Genomic DNA, 15,149 nt, shown 5'->3' with positions numbered 1-15,149 from the left:
ACGGCATGGCCGCCGAGGGTTGTGTTAAGGGGAGCTGGAAGAGCAAGACCGTGAACGTTGGGAGCGTTGTGAGCGTTCGTCGGCGCTGGCTGGTCGTTGCCACGGCCTCGGACGGCGTTGTTCATCGGAGCCGCGCGGGCATTATTGCCTCTGCCTCTGGCGGCGTTCTTTACCGGAGCTGCGCGGACATTGCCTTGGCCTTTGCCTCTGCCTCTGCGGGCCTTGTTCGAAGGAGCTGGGATGGCATCGCCGCCCTCGGCGTTGTTGGCCTGGGTTTCGTTTTTTGGGCTTCTTGGGCCTTGAGCACCTCCTTTCCAGCCTGGACCATGTCTGCCTTCCTGACATTGAGTTTTTGGTTGGCTTCCGAACGGTTCATCTCGCGTATGGGATGATCGACCAAGTTGTGACTGGTGGGAAAATCCATAAGACGTTTGCATATGGTCTTGCGCTTCTGTTCGAACTTTCAGTACCTGTCACGGACGAAGGCTGCGAGGATTGGGCACTTACGTAAAGGGCATCAAGCACCTGTTGCAGCCTTTCTTGAAACGGGAGCTGGGGGGGGCGCTTTTTCTCGAAATTCGCATTTTCTTGCGATTGGGCAAGGGGGCCGTCTCTGCAGCGTCGAATGAGTAGGTCCTACATGAGATCAGTACATTTGAATCGTCCCTTGTTGGATGATAACAAACGAAGACGGCGGAAACTTGAACTCACGAGGGTTTCCCAAGCCGCGACCTCAACCTTCTCGGCAATGAGACGATTCTTATACCGTTTTCGAAAGGGCTTATTGTCAGTTGAATGTCCTATAGCCTTCATAGCATTCGACAACTCCACCACGATGGCCCTCATCTGCTCCTCAGTGGTGGGAATGGTCGGATCGTCCTCCGGCTTTCTGAAGGTGTACCGGCGCCACGCACGGGCTTCCTGGAGAGAAGAGAAGCGGGTATTCATGTCCGCTCCATGCGTAACAGGGTCCATGATGTGCTCAACCAGTTGCCTAGGTTCAGGTTCAGGCTCAGGCTCTGAGTCTGACTCAGGCTCTGGCGCGGTCTGTGTCCATTCTCCTCCCAATTCATAATCATTTTCATCATCCCGTTCCTCTTCCTCTTGTTCATTTTCATGCACTTCGTCTGAAACTTTTCCGTCCGCGTGTTCATTACCCGCACTCTCAGAAACAGGTACATTTGGCTGATTCGCCACGCTCGACCGAGGATTGACTGCACTCGACTGGTAATTGGCAATGCCAGACTGAGGAATAGCCATGCTCGACTGGGGATCGGTCGCAGAGGAATTGGCAATGTCCGACTGAGGATTAGCCATGCTTGACTGGTGATTCACCGCGCTTGACTGAGGATCAGTTGCAGAGGAATTGGCCACGCCTGACTGAGGATCAGTCGCAGAATTGATGTTCGAGCCAGCGTCATTGAGATTGGCATCATTCACAGAACCACCAGTTTGAAGGAAGTCCAGCATCTGATTTGCGATTTCAACATTGGAGTTGTCGCGTGGGAGTGGGATATCGGGCTGGATGGCTGTTCCAACGACGGAAGGGGTGTTTGACTGATTAGGTTGAGCTTCGTTAGGGAAGATTCCAACCTGACCCTGACGGTACTGCACACCAGGGTTGTGCTTTACAAAATCAAAGTTAGAAGCCAAGAACGCATTCATCGGGGCACCAGAGGCATCGGCTCTAGCCAGGCTTCCGCTCTGGATGAAGGCCTCTTCCTCAGCGGCAGTCGAAAAAGTTCCAGGGGGAGCATAGTAGCCGCCGCCGTTCGGTCCAACCAGGTATGTAGTTTGCTGATACTGATTCCCATATGCACCCGAGGCCGCAGCGTCGCTCTGGGTATCAGTGTTGTTGTCCGAGGCATCGTTCACAGACGAGTCAACATCATTAGCCCCGTCCAAAGAGAGCTGCCCGTTTTTCGCGATTTGCTCTTGATCGGATGAGGTTTGCTGATGACCGTCCTCGACTTCCTGGACGTCAATTTTTTCTTTTTCTTGCCTATAGTGAAATGTTAGGAACTGATAGACCAATTATTCTCTCTTTGACTTACTCAGCGAATTCCTTATCCAAATCCAACTCTTCATGTTCGTAGGCTTCACTTTCGTAAAAAAACATGTCATCGAAATAACTCTGGTGAACATTGCCGATGTCGTTATTGTCGTTCTCATCGATATTGTCATCAACGTTTTCGTCGAAGATCAGATCGACAACGTTGCGTTCGACGTTGTCACTCATGTTGACAGCCAGTGCCAACACACAGAAACAGAAAGTACAGGGTAGGTATCAAGTGTAAATCGCGAGTAGAAAGCAGAATCGTTAGGGAATATCTGAACAGCAAGATTCGAATTTCAACGCCTCAGGCGTGCTTGACAGATTTCAATGATACAAATGAAGGTCAGTGACAGTTTCTAAGTGTAGAACGAGAGGGATTGCGAGTTAAAACACAGCGTAGAGAGCGAAATTGAAGATTGAGTCAAGAGATTGAAGATTTTTGGTAGAATTCACAAAAGGAGAGTCGTGAGAGTTGCGTGAAGGGGATGAAGAAAAAAAAAGTCGAGGGCTGGGAAGCAAGTGGGCTTTTATATGCCTGACTCCAATCGTGAAAATGGCCTTTCCAAAAGCAGCAGTAAAAGATGGAGAACAATGTATTGTTCCCCAGTCTTTCACTTTCGTGCTTGAGGGCTATTGTGACAATAATGCTCCCCGACTCGCCCAGTGAATGCCTGATGCCGGAATCTTCCCCCCTAAGCCATATCCCCCTAATCTATATTGACAGAACAATAGATTCCGCTGCCATTGTCGCCAATTACCCCTATACAGACCTCCTAAGTTACTTATTATTCTCAATTCTTCAGATTGATGTTGCTGTGAAGTGAACTTGCCTATATCTATGACTTGGCCGCCATCAGCGAATCTCGATATCTGGACCCACTTGGGGCTCTCTGTCAGGTGGGTACCCAGGCCTGTCAACAAAGAACTATATTTCGGTGGCTGGGAGCAGATTTTTATGCCTAGGGCCTTAGAGCGTAGAAAACCGGTTTTCGCTGCCATTTGAGAGGTTACCGCCCTCCGGACGTCCCAACTCTGAGTTGTTGTAGAGAATTCTCCCAACATCCGCACACATCGTCAGCACGCGGTGAGTATCACGTGCGACCTTTGCGCCCCCAAGCATCTTTGGACTCAACGCGATCGATTGCAGCATCATCGTGACGCGCATATGGTTTTCTCCGAAGTCCTTGACCATCCAAAACAAACTGAGATTGATACCACAGTCACACAGAACAGAAAGGACGACATGAAGAAGAAGAAGCAAAGTCTCCATGATGGAAGTCTCATAATTAGCCTATACATGTTGCAATCACAACGAGCGCCAGTTGAGATCAGAGCTGGGAGCATCATGCAGACAGATGATTTCCGATCTTTCTTTCTGTGTGAATGAAAGCGCGTTATTAGAAACCATTTTCTCCAAGATTCATATCTAACGGTCGCAATCGCAAAATCGTATTTGATGCATACAATTGAGTCATAAAAGCAGATGTTCCGAGTCTGAGGATTTGATGCTGACATGCAACGGAACTAGGAGATCGATGGTATACCAAGTCAACAGAAGAGATGCGAACACATCAACCGGATCAAGAAATCAGAAGACAATATGCCGAAACAATGAATTGAAGAACCTAATGACCTCTCAATGCCTCTATTCCTTTCCATTCATACGCGGAGATGACTTTGTGATGGCAGCACTCGCTGAGGTGCACCCACGAGAGAGATGAGATGGCGGCGATTTTTCACCACATTGACAAGAATTCCCTTCCAATAACATCATAACGCACCAGAAAAAGGTAATTCGAACGGGCAAAATGGGCCAGGTTGATAGCTGTCATGCCGTTGTGCTTAACGGATATTGAAAAATTGAGGTTGTTCTAACGGCACGGTGATTGGCGGCCGCTATCCCGGGATGTACAGGGGCTGCTGCACGTCATCCCGAGAGTTTCTAACCATGAACGGGAAAGACATCAACGCCGTCGGAATCTAAATTGAGCTTATTTTGAGGGAATGTGAACACACTGGTTTAAGGTTATTTTGCTTTATTTTTATTTATTCAGTACGATATCACGATAAGTTCTGTATTTTAAATTACAGAAACACGGAGTTCCACCATGCTCATTTGTGACGAGTTGCAATGCAAACCGTTTCAGGAAATCGCAATGGCTACCTACCTACCTCAAGGTAGAAAGGTGAGGTCCGTAACCTACCTAGGTAGTTGCCTACTGAGGCAATCGCGATTTAGAAGTTGCTAATTTCGGAAGTCGACAAACGCAGGTACTCGTGGGTAATAGAACAGCAACCCTTCGTTTATCGACTTTATCACATTCTTGGGACTTCACATTCTTCATGGGGCTTGCTCAACGCTCGTTTGTGAACAAAATTGGATACTCTGACAGAGTACTCGCTATCGTTAGGTCTCACCGTCCTATTATCGTCGCGCAGGTAAGATACCCCGTGTTGATCTGCTAGCTCTGAAAGCTTTGGCGATTGTCTTACATATTTAACGTACAGAATTGATACCTCCAAGTCCGCGCGAGATACCTATCTTCGAAGTTTTTTGTGACCATGCAGCTACGGTTTCTCATCGTCTTCACAAATGTGGTTTATCTGGGACAAAAGACAGCAGCCATGCCAGTTCTTACGACGCCATTTCGAACGGAAACGGTGGCAGACAAAGCAGCAGGTTGCGAATTTTACTCAGCTGTGTGCACACATGATCGAACCTTCGCTTCATACTTCCAGCGCCCATTGCTGCCCAATTTCGCAGATCCTGCCTATTCCACGAACAGCATGCTGAGAGTCCAGGTCCGCCAACTTCTTCCAACTTCAGGGGACGATTTCTGGTATGGGGGAAGTGGGTACGTAAGAGAACTTCATGCTCGATCCTGAAGTAGACGGCTGTCATTGACGCTGACTTTCCGGTAGAGGCGTGCAATTAGGTGACGGGAAAGACAGTGATAAAAGAGACACGTAAGCTGTACGAGGGACGAGGATTGAATCGATGGAAGGGAAAACATAAAAAGCAGGACTACGCTTCCATTGTTCAGTGCACCTCGAAACCCTCTTAAAGGAATTTCTTTGGTACTGCTTATTGATACTTAGCTGAAGGCAGATATCAATACTTGAATGGGCGTTCAAACGGTGAGATTTCAGACTCTGGAAAGAACGGGGCAATACGTATTAATTATCGTTACGTTTTTATTACAAATGAGACACATCATTCGAATTGCGCATAACTGGGAAAGCAGCTATGGTTTGTGCTACAAAGACCATATTCTCAAGCTGTTATCGCCCGTCGATCTCGCCGGAAGATTGCCCATATCGTCAACTGCGGCGTAGTCAACGAAATGCCTCTGGCCGGAACAGGTAGCCAAAACACTACCACCTGGATGTAAAACCGCACTAGTAACCGAGTCTAAAACTCTTGTTATTTCTCTGAATACAAGGAAGATGATTGCAGAAGACAGCTTACCATCATGAACTTTAAACTCCCAATCGGGTTCCTTCTGTCCCACGGTCGCAAACGGGTTCCTCCAGACCCGTGTCACTCCATCAGTCCCGCCGGCCCATACCTCGTGCGATTCAGTTTCACCGATCGGTATAATATCTGCTTTCAACCGCTGGTTCGAGATTGCCCTGCGCCCCTGAAGCCACCCAAGTAGCTGTCCGGTGACTCTGATATCGTACACCAGCATGCCCTGACTCTTCCTCTCAGCCACATAAAGATATCTCCCACAAGGACTCCATAGAAGTTGCGTGATTCCCTTCCCGCCGATGTGGCGATCGGCCTCGCTCTTCGCGATGCTGAACGTCCCTATGAGCTCTCCACAACCCCTGGAATCATAGAGAGCGATGTTGCGCGTGAATGTCCCCGCGGCCAATATGCCATCTTCGTTGGGATTCATCGCCATTGCAGAAACAATACCCTTCATGCCTACGCCACCACCAACTATCTGTTTGCGCTTACTGGGTATGGTAGGCATCCTCAAGACGGGGCCGTCGCTTCCCGGTCGTGAAACATCAAAAAGGCATATTAGACTATCAGAGCCAGTCAAGAAATGAGTTCCACCCAGGTGAGCAGGATACAAAATAGAATGTGGTGTGATGAAAGCTTCAGTCGAGGGATTGATTAACGAGTACGTCGCCAGAGTCTGTGGCGCAAGAGCCGAGGAGAGCCTGATCGGGTGATCGCGTACAGATGATAGGAGAAGCGTGGTTGAGGGATCTTGAAGAGAGAAGTAAGGATAGATAGCAGTGGCGTATATCGGTTCAGAGGACGGCAATGTAGAATAAGGTGTTAGCTGCAGCGGTGCATCTCTTTCATCTAAGAGATCTGGGGGGCTAATATCGTCAGCTCAAGTCATGAATCTCCATCAGCATGTTATATTCTGTGGCACCAACAGGACAAATGTTCGGATGTGATTATCTGCAGAGTCTGTGATGACCGTTGTTCCGTCAGGAGTCCTGTGGTCATTGTCAGTCCAAGGTCTTCCCAGCGACTGGATCTCTGGATCAAGAACTGACCATTCTGCACTCTTGAAATAATTCGAATCGATGCGCCCCTGCTTCCTACCGGACGCTGATTCCGGAGTTGGAGTCAAGGATTTGTCCTTTTGAGATTCTGAGTCTGCAGACAATTGGGTGGCTTCACAAAAAGCCACACATAGTGGATTCAAGCTTGTATCCTGGTCCTGGCTCATTTCTAAGGACTAAGCACTCTCCTCGAGTCAAATCAACGATGCCACGCATTCAGGAAAGGAGAAAAGGGCATGGACAGTCAAGTATAAAGGTGAAAAAATAGCATGTGATCCGCACAACGAATCCGGATCTCCTCTCGCATGTTTTGAAGTTATATGTCTTCAGTCTACCTTCCCCGGGCGGTGATCACCCGAAAGAAGGACGTTTGGGGCAAACGAAGTACATGTACATTTACCACGTCTAAAAACAATTTCATAAACAGTAAATTTTTCTAACATCCCATGTCTATCCGCAGGGGATAAGAAAGCTTTGGGATATAAGCAGAATCATCCATGGATGGGTGTTTCCTAAGATACTACTGCTGATGACGCTAAACCGAAAGAGGTGGCGGCAAATCTCTCACCGCCCGGCACTAGCCTCGCATCGCGGTACGGCTTTGTTTTCAGAAACACAGCGTCAGCTCAGCTCACCTCAGTTGTTATTTATTATTGTACTGGGCAAATAGCCTCCTGCAGCGACACACGGGGGCTGGACCAATCGTCAGCTCCTTTTTAGTCTGATAGCTCTGTATCTTTGTTTGCCCCCCTCCATCATGTTTTCCGCAAAGTCTTCGGCGCCAGCGACTGGAGGGTTGACAGTCAACACCTCCGCCGCAAATTCACTCTTGTAAGTACCCTTCTCTCCCCAGCCCCTCCTATTATTGTCGCGATTTCTTTGTTCTCGACTTCTGTAATGCCTGCGCCTGATTTCGCCATGTTTGACGCCAAGATGTCCCACTTCTCTGTTTTGCAGACTTCTCTCTGTCTCGCAGACCCGACGGCTCTGCTTTCTCTCCAATTTGTTCGGGCATTGCAGGCACAATCAGAATCATGGGGTTGAGGAAAAGAAGAACTGCAAAGTCCAAGCAGGACAATGAAGAGGATGATGAATTTGCTGACTTTGAGACACTGTTGAAACGCATGACATCGAACAGTGGCAGTTCCAATGCTCAAACCACTTCTTCTACAAGTCAACCGACCACCACGAGTACAACCGGGAGTACAGGAGGCCTTTTCGGAAACTTGGGTAGCTCAACCAGTCAGTCTAAACCTGGCGGGGGATTGTTTGGCAGTACCACGAGCGGGACTACACAGGGTCAGAGTGGACAAAGCTTGTTCTCGGGGTTGGGCTCGAACACCACAAGCGGAGCGCAGCAAAGTGGGACGACGACGACAACGACATCGCAGCCACAGTCTGGAAGTTTATTTTCGGGCCTGGGAGGAACTTCTACCAGCAATACGACGCAGCAACAAAGCGGGGGGAGTCTGTTTGGAAATCTAGGAACCTCGTCGACGACCCAGACTCAATCGAAATCCCTCTTCGGCGGCCTTGGGAGCTCAACTACTGGAAGCAGCCTCTTGTAAGTATTGGAAATCCAGTGACATATTCCGCTCTATCAAGAACTCATTACTGACTGTCATTTACTTAAAAAAGTGGAAATCAAAATACTTCTCAACAGCAGCAGCAACAACAACAGCAACAACAAAAGCCAACACTGTCTCTCTTTGGCAATCAAAATACTGGTACATCGCAACAGCAACAGCAAGCGTCAGCCGCGACCGGAACCGTCGTTCCCGGTGTCAAAGTCGATGTCAGCAACTTGCTACCCACAACCAAGTTCGAAAGTTGTTCGGACGAGTTGAAGAAGCAAATTGAGGCCATTGATACTTTCATCCTTAATCAAATCCACATGTGCAATGAAGTTTCGGATCTCCTGCCCACAATTGCCAACCAAGGAGCCACCATCCCCAACGATGTTGAGTTCGTGCAAGGCAAGCTCGATACAATGCAGCATGCACTGGAAAACGATGCCGGAGATATTGATCATGTGCGGAAATTGGTGTCCCGTGATGCTGCTGAGGCACAGGTTGCTTTTCGTGCGATCGATAATCTGAAGCTTCCGCTTCAATATCAGTCTACGGGTGGAGGATGGTGGTCAGTGTCGGAGCAACAACTTGCCGAACGACAGTCACTGCGTTCATCGATCAGAAATAGGAAGAGCACCCTCGCTCTCCCGGATGACGTGGAAGCTGATCCTTCGACGGTGACGTCCGTGAACGGGGTTCCTGTGAACCTTGTTGATTACTTTTCACACCGGGCTGACGAGATGCGATCCGTGCTTGACAGCTACAAGCGGAATCTCAAAGAGATCGAAGACCATCTGCACGGTGTCGAGGCCACGCTGAGCAGGCAGATTAACGAATTTGTCGCCTCGCGGAACCGGGACGGCACAGCAGGCACCTCAGGAGCGGCCAAGTCGCAGCTGAACGACCTCGCAGCTGCTCTCAGTGACGTGGAGGCAGGCATATTTGGTGTTGCCAGCAGGCTGGGTGGCGTCAAGGAAGAGGTGCAGGAATTGGTCTTGGGGCCTCCAAACGGAGGTCTTGGTAGGTTGGGCTAGGTACGACATGTGACAATGAATGGGAGGAAAACGATTTGAAGATATCATGCTTGTACACTACGACTTTTCTCTGCAGGACTGCGGATTGGCGGTTCCGGTAACTGCGTGGTTCTGGCGTCTTGGATGCGGAATTCTTTTTGCATGTTAGAAAACCGAGTCCGGCAATGTCTGATTAATTTGCATAGGCTTCGTAATGACAGGCTTTGAAACACATTAGAAGCGTTATGACAAGACTAAATCTAATGTATTAATGATCTCTGTACAGAGTATACGCGTCCAGTTGTCCGCGTCATCCTGTGGTCCAGCCCCTGTACAGCATGCGGTTTGGAGAGTTGAGATTCCTTGATCATTGTCTGGTCTGTTAAATCGGAGTAACAAAAGAGACGCGATAGTGGCGTAGTACGGAGTACTCCGTATCTAGCCGTCGGTTGTATCAGCATCCCATCCCGTCTGGATTATTCTGGAGAATTGACAGGATAAGGTGTAGGGAAGGAATTGGACGGCTTCGACCGGAAATTGCTTCTCCTTAATATCAACTTGATCTGCCCATTGTTTCACAGAGTTACGACGTTGTTGCTATTACAACGTCGTTATCAGGAAAGTAGACAGTCCAACCAGTTGCTTCGTGGAGTATCCGAAGGATGCAGTCGCCTTGGTGTGGGGGGATTTCCATCTGAATGATCGCCGTATGTTGCAGTTGCAGTGCTGCAGACCGCCTGTCTGACCCTGATGATCTTGAATTCTTGATTGATAAGTACACCGTAGACTCCCGCACGCTGAAAAGTTGTGGGGAAATGACTCCTGCGGAGTTGCAAAAAGCGTTCTGAAAGGCCAAGAAACGCGCAAGAAATCCCCGGTCTTGCGTTATCGGCGCTTGTGTGACGTGACGTCTCCGGATCCGATAACCCGCCCGTCTGGGAAAGCCGCTTTGCTGCAGACGATTGGCCAATTGCGTATACACGGCCAAAGACGAAACGGATGCTATCGCTTTTGTTGGACAATGGATGGACATCCTGCGACTGATTGATGAGCAGGGGAAACGGCTAGCTTGCTTGCGTCCTCGCGTCGTCATCCGTCTGTGAGGCTGATGGCGCAATGTTGCAGCGCATAGCAGACGCGGGTCCTTGACACAGCAGTATGGTATCAAATTCGGGCTGTCAGCTTACTCTGGGCCCGTATCCGTCGGGACAGCGGGTGTATGTAGCCCCAGAGAAGATGATGACAAGACTCTTCCTGACCTCATACTCGCCGTCAATCACACCATCCTGTCCCTGAGTCGCAACAGGCATGCTTCGAAAGCATGAGTGCCTTAGTAATGGCCTCTGCGTCATGTCTGCCGATTGTGTTCGAGGCTCAGCGGTGTAGGTTCTTTGTACTCCGTAAAAGATAAAAGGAGGCCTCCCTTTCTCTCGAACTTATTGCAATTACTTCTCTGACTGCTATTATTCAAGGAGCTTGCTTCAATTCTTGTTACCTGCGATTTAAGCTCGAGGCCATATCCACGAGGACCATGGCACCATCACTCGAGGAACCCGTCGGTACTGCTGAGCCTCTCGAAGTGCCAGCAAAAGCAGCGGGCGCACCAAACAAATTCAACTACGAACCAGGGCGGACGGTCGTAGAGAACCACGACAATTACGCCCACGAGGACCTTCTACCGTCGTTCCCAGACCTCCACTGGGAACCCCTAGGCCCAATTCCTTACGAGGACAAGGGTCTGCTCGGAGATCCCAACTTTAGCAACCTTCTCAGCTCTGCCACGGCTGTCTTTGACTACACGCCCAAGATTGGAACCGAGATTCACGGAGTCAACCTGGCCAAGTTGACCGACGCACAGAAGAACGATCTGGCTCGTCTGATCGCAGTTCGCGGGGTGGTCTTCTTCCGGGCCCAGGATGACTTTGACATTGAAGCTCAACGTGAGCTGGGACGGTACTTTGGGACTCTGCACAAGGTATGATGAGAATGCCCGAGATCGTCTTGATGTAGCCTATACTAACTTCTGTTTGCTAGCATGCGACTACTGCTGTTCCACGGAGGAAAGGTTTAGAAGATGTCCATGTGGTTTATAGCGTGGAGAACTCTGTTGACCAGCGTGCCCTCTATGCGCCAAGCTTCTTGTGGCATTCAGATGTATGAAGGCTCTTCGTCCTGGTAGAAAACAGTGACTAATTTCGACTCTAGGTGTCCTACGAAGTGCAGCCTCCCTCGTACACCTCTCTGAAGCTTCTTACGGGACCTACTCGCGGTGGCGGCGGTGATACTGTGTGGTCCTCGCAATATGCCGCATACGACGCACTGTCGCCTCACATGCAGACGTATCTCAAGGGCTTGACGGCCTTGCACTCGGCAGAAATGCAAGCAAACGACTCGCGGGCGCTAGGTCGGCCCGTTCGACGCGAGCCCGTGACAACAGAACACCCTCTCATCCGGACCAACCCCGTGACAGGGTGGAACGCGCTGTTCTTTAATCCGGGCTTCGTCACCAAGATTGTCGGAGTCCCCAAGACGGAGAGCGACGCCATCATCAGGTATCTGACAGAAGTCATCACCACTACACAGGAGATGCACGTCCGCTTCCAATGGGGCAAGAATGACGTCGCGTTCTGGGACAACCGCTCCACAGTAAGTCTGCCTGGAAGCCCTTTGCTGTTTCTCAAGGTAACGAGCATGGTTTGCTAATCAATTGCTTTCTAGGTCCACACCGCAACTTACGGCTTTGCGCCCCATCGTCGTCACGCTGTGCGCGTTGCTCCCCAGGCAGAGCGTCCTTACCTGGATCCAAACGGTAAATCCCAGGAGGAGGAGCTCGCTTCTCGTTACAACCTGCCGAAGGTGAACAAGGACGGGTCGCGTCAATCGAACTACAATGACTGAATAAATAGAGTCCGGAAGCTGGCCTTCTGGGTCTTCAATTGCAATTACCTTTCTGTAACATGGCATACAGTGTGTCTAGAACCTGAAATGACGGATTTATGACTGCTGATATATGACGAACAGATTTCTTTCAGCAGTGCTGTTCTCTTTGACTTTCTTTTGGCATTGGTACCTGATCTGATTTCTGATGTTTTCTTCTTTTCTTTGATGGAACAGTCGGTTTCAAGTCTCGAACATATGAGTATCAAACATCGTTCAAGATACCAAAAGCGTGATATAGTGCAGAAAACCGGATTTATATGTACTGTACCAAGAATTGACTCGATGACGAGTTATGAAACCTAAGCAATAATAAACAGTAGCAAGAAAAGAGTCGAATGGAATCGAAGAGTCGCCATTTATCCAGGTGGGAGAGTCGACAGGTAGGATTTCGCAGGAGAGAGGACAGTCCGGAAGAAACGAATAAGGTTATTCAAATGGGTTGATGGATGGTTGGTTTGGCTCTTGGTTCAAAACTAGGACCACCTGATTCCAGCTACTGTGAACCCTGCCTATAACAAACCAAATGAAACAAGCTAAATTTTTCGTTATAGTAAGGAATTCGTTATACCCAACTCCCCCCTTTTTCACCCCCAAAAAAGCTTCGAATGTCTTGCTGCGCTGCCTATGAGGCTTTTCTACCCGTAATTAACTTCTCATGCCTATCCAGAGCCTTGATCAACTCGCTGTCTCCTTCCTCCTGTTGTTCCTCGTATAGACGAAGCCGTTTTAAAGCCTCAAGGGCCTCAGAGATAGTTATACGTGGTAACACCTCAATTTCCTCATCTGATTCTGCCTCAATCTCAGGCCCAAATTGAGCAAGAATCTGGTCATCAAGTTGCTCAATGCTATCCTCAACCACCTCGTCAATTGGGTTCAAAAATTGATCGATATCCATGAGATCATTGATGCGTGATTTGAGGCGAAGTTGTTCGAGCTTTGATGAGATTTCTTGAATATCTTCATGATGTGAGAAGTCCCCTGAGATCCTGCGTTCTTGAAGCGCTTTATTGAAGCAATTTTCAATAATTGAAGGCTTTATCTCGATGTCCCAAACACGTATGCCCCATCTGATTGCCTTTAGCACATTCATTGATCGAAGAGGATCATCTCCAGCATCAAATTGAGAACAGAGATAGTTAACCCATTGTTTTTCCAGAGTATCTTCCATGCCTGAATAATCCCTTGATCAAGAGGTTGATATTGACTTGTTGAGCCTGGAGGAAGCCATATAATCAACGTATTCTTTAGTGGTGAGGGGCTTGCATTAATTGAAGCAATAGCAGCCTCATGAGCTGAGAAATTATCCATAAGAAGAACAACTTGCCGGCCAGTCATGCGCATATCGAACCAGCGAAGCCATTCCTTCATGATCTCGCTAGTCATCCATGCCTTCCTATTAGAGCGCCATACTAGATTCAAATTTTTGATATTGATTCCAGTGGCTTGAAGGCACGAGGCGTCTTTGCAGTCCCAATATACCATGTTGGAAGCTTCTCAGACCCATCAGAATTGCAACAAAAAAGTGCAGTGATTCGTGCTTTTTCTTTTTTGCGACCAGGAAGGCTTCGAGTTGCAAGGCTTCGATCTGGGATCTGTTTCCAGAATAAAGATGTCTCGTCACAGTTGAAGATATCGCGTGGATTATATGCATTCAAAGTCATACGTATAGAGACCATACGGGCTTCAGAATCACCGGGAACACTGCCTTCTTCTCCAAAAAAAAAGTCCGATCTTTTATGCCCTTTCTAGCCTGGAATCCGTGTAGCCAACCATTGCTGAAAGAAGGCATCTCAGTATCTTTATATATAGGCAGATTCTGCCAAAAGAACCGTGCTTTCTCACGAATCACTTCTTGAGTGATTGGTATACGCCCTTCAGCCCGTATAATTCATTCATATAAGGCCTGTTCAAGTTCTGGCCAGTTCTCCTGCCTTCGCTTTTTTAAATCGCCTCGCTGTAGTATAGGGGAATCAAGGGCGTCGTATCGATGGCTAAGGATCTCGGAGATGGAGGAAGGAGCAATCCGCTGCTTGTATTCATCGAAAAACCAAGCCTGGAGGTCTTTGATTGATGCTTTTGGATGTAGGCGACGGTAGGCTCGAAGGGCTGCTTTTTGAGAATTTGAGATAGCTAATCAGCGAGGCATTTTAGCAAATGTTCCACACTCACGTGCCTCTAATTATAACGAATTTTGTATGGAGGGAAGAGGTCAAATAACGAATTCCGTTATAATGCAGGATTAACGAATTTTGTATGGGAATTGAAAATGAACACGGTGTTGATTTCGTTATAGTGAGATATTCGTTAGAGCCGGGTTCGTTATAGGCAGGGTTCACAGTACCTATCTTTCTAGCTATTTACAGTGCACAAAACAGACAGACAATAAAAACAAAAGCCGCCAAATGCTATCGCCGAAACGCCACCATTTAACTGACTTGACTGTATATTAACCCTTCATAAAGTGCATCCATTCATAAAGTTAGCCAAAGAAAAACACATTCCCTTGAGCATCCCGTCTGGTCGACGTCATTTTCTTTATAAACTCCTCACCCGGCTCGTATTCGCGCCACAGGCTGGCCGGGAAGATGTGCTTGTTGCGCTCGTACCACCGCCGATCCACGACTTTTGTCAGGGTGGGATCCGCATCGGCGCCTTCGAGATCCTTGTCGCTTGGTCGAGAGAGAGGATCATTGTTGTCTTTCGGCGGAGGCGGTTTGTTGGAATAGTCGAACAGCAGGCCGCCGGATTTGGAGAAGCTGGGCACCTTGTTGGCAATGAAGTAATAGAACTCATAGTGCTGTGGCAGACGGGGTTGGTTAGCATTAAGCATGAAATACAACTAGCATGAAAGAGAGAAACTCACATGTGGAATAATGATCTCCCCTCGAACCAGCATCAGGTCATCCACCCCGACTCGGGCCCATTCCCGGCGGCTGTCTTTCTTCACCCGGCCGCCGTTTTGAGTGCCACTGACCCCCAGCTCAGCGCCGACCTTTCGACATCGATCCAGAAACAGCCAGACAGGGTCGCCTTTTTTGG

The 15,149-nt window shown here is 48.7% G+C and overlaps 7 protein-coding genes across 7 annotated transcripts; 3 read left to right on the top strand and 4 right to left on the bottom strand.

Annotated features, from left to right (window-relative positions):
- Nucleotides 1-2: 2 nt before the first annotated feature.
- Nucleotides 3-2,239, bottom strand: T310_8255 (uncharacterized protein; the record flags this gene model as incomplete). The annotated part of the gene is made up of 4 exons (XM_013468968.1): nt 3-470; nt 508-636; nt 712-2,002; nt 2,055-2,239. Coding segments are annotated over 4 exons (2,073 nt in total), but the record flags the coding sequence as incomplete, so codon positions are not given.
- Nucleotides 2,240-4,212: 1,973 nt separating this feature from the next.
- On the top strand, nt 4,213-5,155 carry T310_8254 (uncharacterized protein; the record flags this gene model as incomplete). Its single annotated transcript, XM_013468967.1, has 5 exons — nt 4,213-4,247; nt 4,345-4,495; nt 4,796-4,911; nt 4,979-5,023; nt 5,101-5,155. The coding sequence occupies 5 exons, from the start codon at nt 4,213-4,215 to the stop codon at nt 5,153-5,155; spliced, it is 402 nt and encodes a 133-aa protein (XP_013324421.1).
- A 158-nt stretch (nt 5,156-5,313) lies between these two features.
- On the bottom strand, nt 5,314-6,753 carry T310_8253 (uncharacterized protein; the record flags this gene model as incomplete). Its single annotated transcript, XM_013468966.1, has 2 exons — nt 5,314-6,394; nt 6,455-6,753. 2 exons carry the CDS (start codon nt 6,751-6,753, stop codon nt 5,314-5,316), a joined length of 1,380 nt encoding a protein of 459 aa, XP_013324420.1.
- A 590-nt stretch (nt 6,754-7,343) lies between these two features.
- T310_8252 (Nucleoporin NUP49/NSP49) lies at nt 7,344-9,398 on the top strand (the record flags this gene model as incomplete). Its single annotated transcript, XM_013468965.1, has 4 exons — nt 7,344-7,417; nt 7,563-8,150; nt 8,225-9,177; nt 9,268-9,398. 4 exons carry the CDS (start codon nt 7,344-7,346, stop codon nt 9,396-9,398), a joined length of 1,746 nt encoding a protein of 581 aa, XP_013324419.1.
- Nucleotides 9,399-10,701: 1,303 nt separating this feature from the next.
- T310_8251 (Taurine dioxygenase) lies at nt 10,702-12,068 on the top strand (the record flags this gene model as incomplete). The annotated part of the gene is made up of 4 exons (XM_013468964.1): nt 10,702-11,145; nt 11,205-11,324; nt 11,376-11,816; nt 11,889-12,068. 4 exons carry the CDS (start codon nt 10,702-10,704, stop codon nt 12,066-12,068), a joined length of 1,185 nt encoding a protein of 394 aa, XP_013324418.1.
- A 664-nt stretch (nt 12,069-12,732) lies between these two features.
- T310_8250 (uncharacterized protein) lies at nt 12,733-13,592 on the bottom strand (the record flags this gene model as incomplete). Its single annotated transcript, XM_013468963.1, has 2 exons — nt 12,733-13,177; nt 13,252-13,592. 2 exons carry the CDS (start codon nt 13,590-13,592, stop codon nt 12,733-12,735), a joined length of 786 nt encoding a protein of 261 aa, XP_013324417.1.
- A 554-nt stretch (nt 13,593-14,146) lies between these two features.
- Nucleotides 14,147-15,138, bottom strand: T310_8249 (uncharacterized protein; the record flags this gene model as incomplete). The annotated part of the gene is made up of 4 exons (XM_013468962.1): nt 14,147-14,240; nt 14,280-14,463; nt 14,661-14,907; nt 14,974-15,138. Coding segments are annotated over 4 exons (690 nt in total), but the record flags the coding sequence as incomplete, so codon positions are not given.
- Between the last annotated feature and the right edge of the window lie 11 nt (nt 15,139-15,149).

This window comes from Rasamsonia emersonii (genome assembly GCF_000968595.1).
Source record: "Rasamsonia emersonii CBS 393.64 chromosome Unknown ctg1118621760688, whole genome shotgun sequence".
NCBI lineage: Eukaryota > Fungi > Ascomycota > Eurotiomycetes > Eurotiales > Trichocomaceae > Rasamsonia > Rasamsonia emersonii.
The sequence above is the reverse complement of the archived record's forward strand: the minus strand, read 5'-3'. Positions and strand labels throughout refer to the sequence as shown.